At 33.3% G+C, this 12,023-nt stretch overlaps 1 protein-coding gene across 1 annotated transcript in view; it reads right to left on the bottom strand.

The window, feature by feature from the left end:
• Nucleotides 1–5,349: 5,349 nt before the first annotated feature.
• KNL1 (kinetochore scaffold 1) overlaps nt 5,350–12,023 on the bottom strand; it is a 109,774-nt gene continuing 103,100 nt past the window's right edge. The window contains exons 22-26 of the mRNA XM_031952096.1: nt 11,864–11,932; nt 11,351–11,460; nt 11,039–11,157; nt 8,010–8,132; nt 5,350–7,097 (exon numbers count right to left, since the gene is read on the bottom strand). Of these exons, the coding sequence (XP_031807956.1) occupies nt 6,983–7,097; nt 8,010–8,132; nt 11,039–11,157; nt 11,351–11,460; nt 11,864–11,932 (536 nt within the window). The 3' untranslated portion in view covers nt 5,350–6,982. The remainder of the gene's footprint in view (nt 7,098–8,009; nt 8,133–11,038; nt 11,158–11,350; nt 11,461–11,863; nt 11,933–12,023) is intronic.

The raw sequence follows: 12,023 nt of genomic DNA, 5'->3' as shown, positions 1-12,023 counted from the left end.
ATTTGGGGAATGTGGAGTGAGGAACACCATAAAGACACACATTCAAAAGGACCACTGAAAACAGTTTAAAAAACGAGCAGGGAATAAATGGAAATTCTGAAAGTATGAGAAAGACAGTTTTCAAGGTGTGTGTGTATGTGTATAATTATGTATACTTAAAAAGTAAGCAGTATGAAATACGGAAATTCAACTTTTTAAATAAATTTTAATAGCTTTTTATTTTCAGAAGACATGCAAAGACAGCCCTCAATATCCACCCCTGCAAAACCCCATGCTCCAAATCTTTCTCCCTCTCCTCTTCCCTTAGACAGCAAGCAATGCAATACAGATCAAACATGTGCAATTCTTCCAAACATACCTACACATCTATGACATGGCACAAGAAAAATCAGATCAAATGGACCAGGCCATCCTCAGCAACGAGATCAACCAAATCATTTCTAATGGAGCAGTAATGAACTGAACCAGCTATGCCCAGAAAAAGAACTCTGGGAGATGACTAAGGGCCATTGCATTGAATTCCCAATCCCTATATTTATGCACACCTGCATTTTTGATTTCCTTCACAAGCTAATTGTACAATATTTCAGAGTCTGATTCTTTTTGTACAGCAAAATAGCATTTTGGTCATGTATACTTATTGTGTATCTAATTTATATTTTAATATATTTAACATCTACTGGTCATCCTGCCATCTAGGGGAGGGGGTGGGGGGATAAGAGGTGAAAGATTGGAACAAGAGGTTTGGCAATTGTTGGTGCTGTAAAGTTACCCATGCATATATCCTGTAAATAAAAGGCTATTAAATAAAAAAAAAAAAAGAAAAGGAAAAAAAAAAAGAAAAAAAGAAAAATCAGATCAAAAAAGGGAAAAGATAAGAAAAAAACCAAGCAAACAAAAATGGTGAAAATACTATGTTGTGATCCATCTTCAGTTCCCACAGTCCTCTCTCAGGATGCAGAAGGGTCTCTCCATTACAAGTCTTTTGGAATTGGCCTGAATCACTTTATTGTTGAAAAGAGCCAAGTCCATCACAGTTTGTTATTGCCGTGTACAATGATCTCCTGGTTCTGCTCACTTCACTTAGCATCAGTTCGTGTAAGTCTCTCCAGGCCTCTCTGAAGTCATCCTGCTGGTCATTTCTTACAGAACAGTAATATTCCATAACATTCATATACTGTAATTTATTCAGCCATTCTCCAATTGATGAGCAATCACTCAGTTTCCAGTTTCTGGCCACTACAAGAGGGCTGCTATGAACATTTTTGCACATGTGGGTCCCTTTCCCTTCTTTAGTATCTCCTTGGGGTATAAGCCCAGTAGAAACATTGCTGGATCAAAGGGTATGCACACTTTGATAACTTTTTGAGTATAGTTCCAAATTGTTCTCCAGAATGGCTGGATCTGTTCACAACTCCACCAACAATATATCAGTGTCCCAGTTTTCCCACATCCCCTCCAACATTCGTCATTATGTTTTCCTGTCATCTTAGCTCCTGAGAGGTGTGCAGTGGTATCTCAGACTTGTCTAAATTTTCATTTCCCTAATCAATAATGATTTAGAGCATTTTTTTTCATATGACTAGAAATGGCTTTAATTTCTTCATCTGAAAATTGTCTGCTCATATCCTTTGGAGTTCCACAGTTTCATAGAGAATCATCTGTATCCTGATATGCATGAAAAAATAATTTATTTTGGTATTTTAGTTCAGAATAAAAAATTTAAAAGGCAAAGCATAGTGATTGCCTCCTAGCTTTTATTTTATTCCAGTTGAGCATTTAGAGACTAAATGTCCACTTGTTTGTGACACTAATAGTGATTCTTGTTAAAGTATGGATTGTACCACATTACTTCTGTCGCCTTTTCTTTTACATTTTTACTGGCTTTCACTTAAATTTTTTTTTATTATTAACTTAATTTCAACAAATTCTTATATAAAAAAAAAGAATTACCTATGACAAAGGGAATCACTATTATGCACAGATGATCTTTTTGTAAATATATTTTCATATTAACTTAATACCCTAATTTTTGGTGATCCCTCTGGACTTGTGTTTTTTTGGGAATATTTTAAAAAAATGTTTCTCTGGTGCTTTTAAAAAAATTATTATCACTACTAGCCTTATCTTTCCTCCCAATAATATCTTTTCCCAGAACACATTAGTCAAGCAAAACATCCATATTAGCTATTCCTAAAATTGTTTCATTCTGGAACTCTAATAATTTTTCCTATCATAATAATTTTCTCCAAACCATTTACTGTTACATGTAACAAGGACAAAAGTCAAAAATAATTGACCAATACAGCAACCATGTCTATATTCATCATGTGAATGTGATCTGATCTCTGAGTTCAAACTTGGTCATTGCATTTATTTTGAATTGATTTTTTTTTTGTCTATTCTAAAAAACAAATTGCAATTACTTCATATTGTTTCTCCTGGTTCTTACTTCATTATCAGTTCATATTTTTTCCTTATTCTGAATCCCTCTGAATTTTCTTATAGTACAGTAATATTCTATTAATTTCAGACATTTCAATTCCACCATTTTCCAATCAATGAAGCATACTCTTGCTTTTCAATTTTTTGCTACCAAAAAGTAGTGTTTTATTTTGGTATGCATTGGTCCTTTAAATTTTTGACTTTTTTGAGGTGCACTGGGAATAACAGTCAAAGGATATGGATTGGTAACTTTTTTCAAGTCTAAGTTATTTTCTGGGAATAGTTGGACTGAATTCCAGCTCCACTAAGAGTTTTTGTGTAAATTCCTTTGTTGTTGTTGAGTGTGTCTGCCTCTTTGTGACTGCACTTAGGATTTTCTTGGTAAAGATACTGATGTGATTTGCCATTTTCTTCTTCAGCTCATTTTATAGATGAGGAAATAGAGGCAAACAAAGTTAAGTGACTTGTTCAGATTCACAGAGCTAATATGTGAGGCCAGATTTGAACTCAAAAAAATGAACTTTGCTGCTCCTAGGCTAGGTGTTCTATCTAGTTCACCTAGCTTTCCTTTTAGAATGAGATTTTTCCTTTTTATCAACTTTGCCAGTTTGATGGATGTGTAGTAAAACTTTCAAATTGTTTTTATGTAAAAATTAGAAGTAATTTGAAGTATTTTCCCACATGGTTACTGATATTTCTCATTTCTTTTGAAAACCTTTGCCCATTTAGCTACAATAAATGGTTCTTGGTTCTATGTGTCAATTTTCCATTTCTCTTAGAAACCAGACGTTGATGTTTAATGGAAAAAAATTTTCTCATATTATATAATTCTAAATGTTGGTTTTGTTCCTTTAAAATTTTAAACACTAAAGTTTTTACCTTATTTTTATATCTTAATTTGTTGATTTTATCCCTAGATAAAATTCTCTTGATTTTTTTTTTCCTGAGGTAATTGAAGTTAAGTGACTTGCCCAGGGTTGCACAGCTAGGAAGAGGGCAGATTTGTGCCCTGAGGGCAGATTGTGTCTGAGGGCAGATTTGAACTCAGATCTTAAGGACTGGTGTTCTATTCGCTGTGCCATCTAGCTGCCCCCCTCTTGATTGTTTAAATTTAAAATTCTCTTAATTTTTAATTTAATAAAATTTTCTTAATTTTTTAATGACATGGTCAAATGCACATTTAGAACTTATTGTGGTATATGATGCTGCTCAATAGAGCAAATAGTCAAAGAGTGAAACTATTTTCCAGTTTTCCCAGCAGTTCCTACTGATAAAAGAATTCCTTTTTCCAATAGCTTGTTATTTGCATTTCTAGGTTTTTCTTGTTAATGCTATTCTACTTCTATAGGTCTTTTACAACTTTGAAATTCTGTGATTGTACATTGAATGCTAGATTAATTTGCAGGGTCTAATTTTATTTGTAAGAAAATCAAATTAGGAGCTAAATTAAAAAAAAAGATATTTACAGAGGAAGGATGGGTTAATATATACATTATCAAACTAGCAACTAAAAATCTCCTTTTAGGCACTTAGGTATCTTGTCAGTAACTAACGCACTTTTGGCTCTAATTCAAATTAAATGGGAATGCTGGTTACTATGGACAACTCAACAAACTCACAAACTTACAAACCATATAATTTAAGGTCTATTTTGTGTTAGTTGTTCTTTAATTTGTATTATCATTATGATGACCTTAGAATGATATCGTCTACATGCCTTTATTCAAATTGCTATCCATTGCTCTCCTTTCAAAATGTTTTTCCTGATCAAGTTCTATCTCCCATGTAAATAAAAATTTCTAATTTTTTCAGTCTATATTAATATCTTCCATTTTTAAATTCCTATTGTATTTATTGACTTTAACCACACAAATTACTAATTAATCATGTAATCTTTTAAATTTGCTTCATGTGTACTCATTGAATGTCTGAATGTGCACACATTTTCTTTTTCAATTGTTGTATAAACTTTTCGAGAAGAGAGACATCTTCTGTTTGTATTCCTGTATGACTTATGATTTCTAGCACAGGCCTGCATATTTGATGGATAGATAGATGGTCAGTAAATATCTATTGAGTTGTGAATTTTAAAGAATAATTATGGGATTGGCAATAAACTAGCAAAAAAATCATGTCTAAATTGAAGCATACAGCTTTTGTTCAAAATAGTAGGACTGAGTTAACTCCTGAGAGTTTCCTTCTCAAATCCTAATTTCAATTCAGAAATATGACAGGTTCCTTGAATGACAGGAATAGCATTTCCCTTAGTTTTTTGAAAGTTTTGTTTCCCGAGCAGGGCCAAGAGATCATTATACACTTCAACAACAATACTATATGATGATCAATCCTGATGGACCTGGCCATTCTCAGCAATGAGATGAACCAAATCATTTCCAATGGAGCAGGAATGAACTGAACCAGCTACGCCCAGCGAAAGAACTCTGGTAGATGACTAAGAACCATTACATTGAATTCCCAATTCCTATATCTTTGCCCACCTGCATTTTTGATTTCCTTTACAGGCTAATTGTACAATAATTCAGAGTCCGATTCTTTTTGTACAGCAAAATAACGTTTTGGTCATGTATACTTATTGTGTATCTAATTTATATTTTAATATATTTAACATCTAGTGGTCATCCTGCCATCTGGGGAAGGTGTGGGGGGGGGGAGGAGGGGAAAAATTGGAACAAGAGGTTTGGCAATTGTCAATGCTGTAAAGTTACCCATACATATAACCTGTAAATAAAAGGCTATTAAAAAATAAAAAAATATTAAAAAAAAAGTTTTGTTTCCACATGACTCCCTGCTAGCTATAATCTTAGTTTAGCCCCTAGCAAGGTGTTTCTAATGACCTTTTGCTTTCTTTAACTTATCTTCAATGAACTTCTCACAAGTTCCATCATGTACAGACTTTATTTACTACAGAATACTTTCAATGAATTTTTTAATGGTACAAAATTATTCCAATCATTGAAGGAAAACATACCAAATAATTATATAAAAACAAACAGCCAAAGCTTTCAACAAATACAATTGCAGAAAAGTTAAGTTTTTATAAATATACTGAAACAAACAAAAAAAAGTTTAGGAAAGCTGAGGCTATTACTATAACAATTTATTCTCTCTTTGAAGTAGTTCATAAGCAATTACTATCATACAAAAAACAGAACCCTACTATTTAGGGATATAGAAATTAAATCCCCTCCCCCAATAAGAGTATTTGAGACTCATGGAATAGGTGGTGATAACACATAGCAAAATGATACTGTGAGTAATATTAAAGCAGTTTTCTAAGGAACCCACAGAAAAAGTGAATTCAAATAGCAATATTTATGGCAAATAAAATTTTGTGTCTTTGTACAAAATTTTAAAGGATGAATTCTGATTTCTGCTGTGAGAAAACCACTTGGTCTTTTAAATTAATCTTTGTTTTATAACTAGAAAGTAATCAAAGGAAGATTACATGTGTAATATATGAGATTTTAACTTGACCTTAGGAGTAAAAACTCAACTAAAAAGGATGATAGTAGAAACAAAGTGTAATGTTAATTCATTTCTTAACAATGAAAAAAAGTCATTTAAAAGGATACAATTTGTATTTCACTAAAGGTATGTATAGAAAAGGAGTTTTTTGGTTTTGGGTCTAAATTTGTATACCTCACAATGCCATACCATTCATTTTATAATTAAAAATTAAATTTCTGGAGTGGAACTGGGGCTTTTGTTATTACCACTTGTCTCAGAATTGAGTAGAAGTTATGGTGTGATATGTAGTTAAATGAAGACTAAAGGTGATTTAACAAAAAGATGGTAATCTTGTCATAAAGCAATCTCCAGCAAAATGGAAAAAGGCTGACAGCCTAGGCTAAAAGAAGGGCACCAACCTATGTATTACTATATCATTTAAGTACCACAAATTAGTATTTACACAATCCTAGGTGAAAATGAACACTAGAATACACTTTAAATAGTCAAGACAATTGCTACCACCAGCAGACACTATATGATAACAATTAGAGGAAGACAATCCCTCTGGAAAAGACTGAACCATTTCAAAAACTGTAAGTTCACTGGTTTCTGTTTTGGAAGTAATATTCCTGAAATGGAGAGAAATGAGCTTGGTAGTCTTTAGCACTGTCTCAATGTTGGGAAATACAATTTTTCTATACTAGAAACAAGCTGTCAAGTAGAAGTCAGAATATCTGGAGATAGCAGAAGAAAATTTTCTCTGAAATAATTTTCTTCTCATATCCCATGGTGCTCATCAGAGTCCAGAATTCCAGTACAATTTAAAGACATTTTCTTCTAGGTATCCAATTGACTTAGCATAGCTAGCATATTATTGTGCTGTTAGTGAATGGAAGAAAGAGAGGCTGATAAAGAGGTGAACATAATCCTAGAATATAGTAGTTTAAATATAAAAATAATATAACTAGCAAGAGGTCTATCAAGTTTGCTTCCAATATATCAGAATTAAAGCTGAACAGCACATGATGGAAAAATATAGTTATTTATAGTTGTTCTGGTGGTGGTTCTAGTGATGAAGTTGAGGGCCTTGGAGGAGATCTTGGTAAATGCACTTGATTGCTGTCTTCAGATAGTTGTTATCCAATGGCACATTAGACAAAATGGCAGCAATTTGATCTTGGCTGTGATGAAAAAGAGAAGAAAATTTTCTGGAAATTTGCATTCCCAATTCAAATGATTAATTTTTTAATGGAGCACTAAAAGTCACAATTGTGTAGTTAGTTGGGGAAGTGACTAATGATCAGAAGAATTACTTGAACTTTTTGGTAGGTATATATTTGGGGGTCTGTCATTTCTTAGTTCATTAGGGTTAAGCTTAAAGAATTAATAAGATTCACTCCATATCAGAGTTTGGATTGGCTATTTTAAAGTGTGGCTCAATCAAACAAGTAAGTTTGGACTAATATAAGAAGTATACACGTTTCAGATTCTGCAGCAGGTGCCAACGGTTCAGTTTCTAGAACTGTTAATATTGTCTCTAGATTTTATGAAAATCTGAACCCATAGATGTGTAGGATTTTTTCAAATCCACAGCAGATTCCCCATTGGAGATATTAGATTGAAACCAAGTTTTAAGTTCTAGAAATTTGAGTTTCAAAGAGGACGCTAGAATGAGGTTGTCTAACAGAGTCAAAGGGATGCAAGAGAGAATTTGGCATAGTTGGGAAATATAAAAAAATGCCTTCATCTAGCTAATATCTTAAAGACAAAAATATATAAAATATGTAACTCTGAGCCCTGAGTCAAAGAATCCAACAGCTCCTTACTAAAAAAAAAAAAAAAAAATGAAACATTGGTGGTAGCATCATATGTAACCAGTGCAGATAATCCAGGTATTAAAGGTGCAACATTTCACAATGAAATCATTTCATTTTGGCAAAGAAATCATTTGTCATGAGGCAATGTGCCAAGATAAGCTCCAGTTCACTTAACTTCCACACTGCTTCAGTGGATCTATTATGGGGATTTCCAAGTAAAATGTTGAGAATTTAGCAAGCAGAGCCCTATTAAATTTCCCTTTTTGTTTTACTCACCTAACGTTCCCAATGATGTTCTGAATGGTGAAAGATAATGGGACAGATGGATAATGGGCTGAAAGAGTCAGTGTCAATTCAAACTTTGCAAAAGCAGCAGTGCTAGAGAATAAGAGCTTTAGTCTGTAAGAGACAAGATCCACAAAAATTCCATTAAATTAAGCATTCTGGTCTGATCTTAAAGATCTTAGAAATCTTATCTTTAAAATTATTATAAAATTTCAGTAATAATCTATGATTTCAATAATGAATTTTCAGAAATTATCTCCACTGAAGGCCTTAATCTCAGCTGATTAAGGAAAAGTGAAATTATAAGAGGACAGGATTTAGTGGAGACATTATCACTGTCAAGTTAAAGGTTGTCAGGTGGAAAACGGAATTATATGGGTTTTGCTTATATTTAAAGGACAGAAATAGTAACAATAGTGAAAAGTATTCAAAAGGCAGAATTTTGCTTTAAAAAGGAAATTATAGTTACTTGTAATTAATTAGAGATCTTGAAAAGTAAAGAAAATAGTGAGCTCTTCATCCCTGAATGTTTTCTAGGAGAGGCTGTTATAAAAAAGAATTCCTACTCAAGTAGAGTTTACACTCAAATACCTCTGATTTCCCTCCTAATTCTTGAGATTTTAGAATCTGACAAAAGGCAAAATCAATCATTAATTTGTAATGTCATTTTTATATAAGTGCCTTAGATTTTTATATCACATTTCACCCCAATTTACTTTTTACATTCATGTAATATTGTATAGTGATATTGTTACTCTGGTACCTTATTCTGTTCATTCTGCCTGGTATAATAACTAATATTACACTTATTTATTAAATGTGAAAACTAAGACCCAGAAATGATTTCCCTCTTCAATCCATACAGATACCAAACATCCTAAAATACAGATCTGATCACTCGCCTATCCAAGAAATCTTTATTACCTCTAGGACAAAATACAAAATCCTCAGTCTGACATTTAAAGACCCCACAATATGGTTCCTACCTACCTTTCCATTATAATTTTATCTTACTCATCATTCATGCATATTCAGTTCCAGTCAAATTGGCTTCCTACTGGCTCATTTACACAAATTGACAACTCCTATCTATATGCCTTTACATAAGCCCTTTTTGCCTGAAATACATTCCCTCTTAAAATTCCAGCACATTTCCAATGAGAACTACTATATCAGGTCTGTTCTGATACCTCCTGCTGTTAAGTAGTTTCTCTCTTTTGAAATTACTTTGTCCAATATATGTTGTTATATATTTATATTTATTTATCTGTGCATATGTTTTATCCTCCCAGAAGAACTAAGTTTCTCAAAGGCAGAGAGTATCTTGTTCTTGTGTTTGTATTCCCAGTGTTTTGGAAAAAGTAGATACATAATAAATGCTGCCTAAAGTGAATTAGGTTAGGTTGGCTCCCTTGTCATATCACTGTCAAACGGTGTCTCATGTACTTGGAACTATGACTCGAGTTCAGTGCTCCATCTATTACTATTCTCTAAGCCCTAGTCAGCATCCTCCTTATCTATAGTACCATAACAGGACTAAGCAAGACTTACCAGTGGCAACTGACAGGCCTAAAAAAACCATGTGAGAGAAAAGGAGAGAAGAAACATTTCATGGGAAAGTAGAAAAGGAGAGGAGGAAAAAGAAAAAAAAGTAATGGATACGATTAGTAGCGCTTCACTCCAAAGGTGCCAAAAATTGCCTGTTGAAATATATAGTGAACCACTTGCTACACTTCTCTCCATTTCATTAATAAAATGAACTGGTAGATGCACAATGTTTTCTTCTCTGAAGGGATTTGAAAGAACAGAAGGCAGAACATCTGCAAACAGGGTTACTATTGTGACTATTCTTTAAACAACAGCAAAACATATTCCAAAGCTACTCCAAAGGGATGACTTCATTTACTTTGGAAGGAGATGGTATTCTTAGAAAAATTTGCTTTCAAGAAGTTATTGAGTCATTATCAAGTTAACTACAAATGACACATAAACATAACACTAAAGTAAGAAGATTTTGTTACTTTATTTTTGTTCACTGTGACTGCAGTACACATATAACCTCAGAGCTAAGTATACATGTTGTGCAGAGAAAGACTGCAAGCATATCCCATACTCCCAGTGATAATGGTCTTATTGTTGTTCCTCCCACATAATAGTCCATTTCCCAATTCTTTGAATATCCATAGACCATCCCTTCTGCCTAGAATGTTGCCACCATCTCCACCTCCTGGTTTTCTTCAAATCTCAGCTCAAATCCCATTTTTTGGTAAGAGAACTTTAGTGGTTCCCTACAAGCCTTCTCTTTATGATCGGCTCCAATATATAAGCTTCCGTGTTGTCTCACTCATTAGAATGCAAGTTTCCTAAGGGAGGACACTGTTTTTGCCTTCTTTGTATTCCTAGCACTTAACCACAGTGCCAAGCATGCAGTAAGCACATAATAAATGCTTATTGCTTTAACCTGTTTATAGCTTAATGACCATTTAAAATGGGATGTCTCACTTAGTATCTTAATTCACTATATTCAAAAAGTTATTATTTTTTTTCCTCAAATCTACTCTTACCTCTGGAATTGACACATAGGAGTCACTGAATATTTATTGAACAGAACCTCTGATTTCCTTCAAGACTTAGTTCACATGACAATTAACCTTATACATTTTGTATGGACATACATATTAACTCCCCTAATATATAAGCTCCTTGACAGCAGGGACTGCTTCTTTCTTGCCTTTGTACCTTTATAGCCTGGTTCAGTGACTAGTATATAGTAGGCACCAATAAATGTTTGATGATTGATTGACTGAGATTCCCTGGATGCCCCAAGATGGTGAAAAAACAGATAGAATCAGGAGACTTCTTAAAACTTTCAGTCATTTTATGCTTATGCAGATATTACTCACAATAATATACCTAGGGGCATTGCCTTGAGAGCTAGGTGTAGAATTATATTTTGGATGCATAATCAACATTAAAATCAATAATCTTAACTACAGTAGCTTTCTCTAATAACTACTTACTCAGTATTGTTCACATCTATGTTCATAAGATTATAGTTTGGTCCCCATCTATTTAGAAATTCAATCTCTTCTCCCAGGAGTCTGCAACGGTTTACTACCAATGAAATCTCTTGTAGCATCTGGAGAAACAGGAAGATAAATGAGACTGAAAATAATTTTTTGCCTGTAGTACCTTTTTTCTACGGAGTTCAAAGCTCCCAAAAAAGATGGACTAATATTTCAGAAACTCCAATTCTGTATCCAGTTTTAGGTCAGCCTTCAGGGGCCGATGATACTACTTATTTTTCCTGAGATTCTGCAATTAGATTTTACCTTAGGCACATGATGCTGGGTTATGCATTTATTCCTCCATGATTCCTGATCCTCAATGAACTGAAAAATGAGTCTATGCACTAACAGTGATGATGGGGGAGCTTTGTTTTCTGCAAAAATAAAGTAGAGTGATTTTTTAAGTTTTATATGAGTTTATTCCTTATAGGTGGCTAGATAACAATCTCACAAAGCTCTGTACAAATGAATATCCCTTCATTCTGACTTTTAGTAATGTGAAAGAAAAACTTTCTAAGTGTTAATCTGGATAATGTAGGAAATACTTAAGTAGGACATAACTATAAAAATATCAAAACCATTCCTTGGAACCAAATATAAGAAAGTTTTTTTTTTTTTTTTTAATTTTAAAAGCCACATTAATGATCTCTATACAGTGATTCAAGCACTGAAATTTCAAATTGTATTAACTTTGCAACAGCCCATGAAGCACAGACCTCAAGGAATAATGTGTAGTTGAAAGTTCCTAATTTTAGAAACAAATGTTCAAAGTCATACCATGCAGCAGAGTTTCAAAGTTTACACCAATAATCTTTCTGCAAGCCTTGCTCAGGAAAGGAAGATCATCTAGGAAAAGTCAGGAGAAAAAGTCATTTCCAAATTCCTTTATTAACTAGCTTTGAATCACTTACTCAGCACAATCTGAGCTATATAAAGT

Source organism: Sarcophilus harrisii, chromosome 2 (genome assembly GCF_902635505.1).
Source record: "Sarcophilus harrisii chromosome 2, mSarHar1.11, whole genome shotgun sequence".
Classification (NCBI taxonomy): domain Eukaryota; kingdom Metazoa; phylum Chordata; class Mammalia; order Dasyuromorphia; family Dasyuridae; genus Sarcophilus; species Sarcophilus harrisii.
This window is presented reverse-complemented; position numbering and strand designations above follow the sequence as displayed.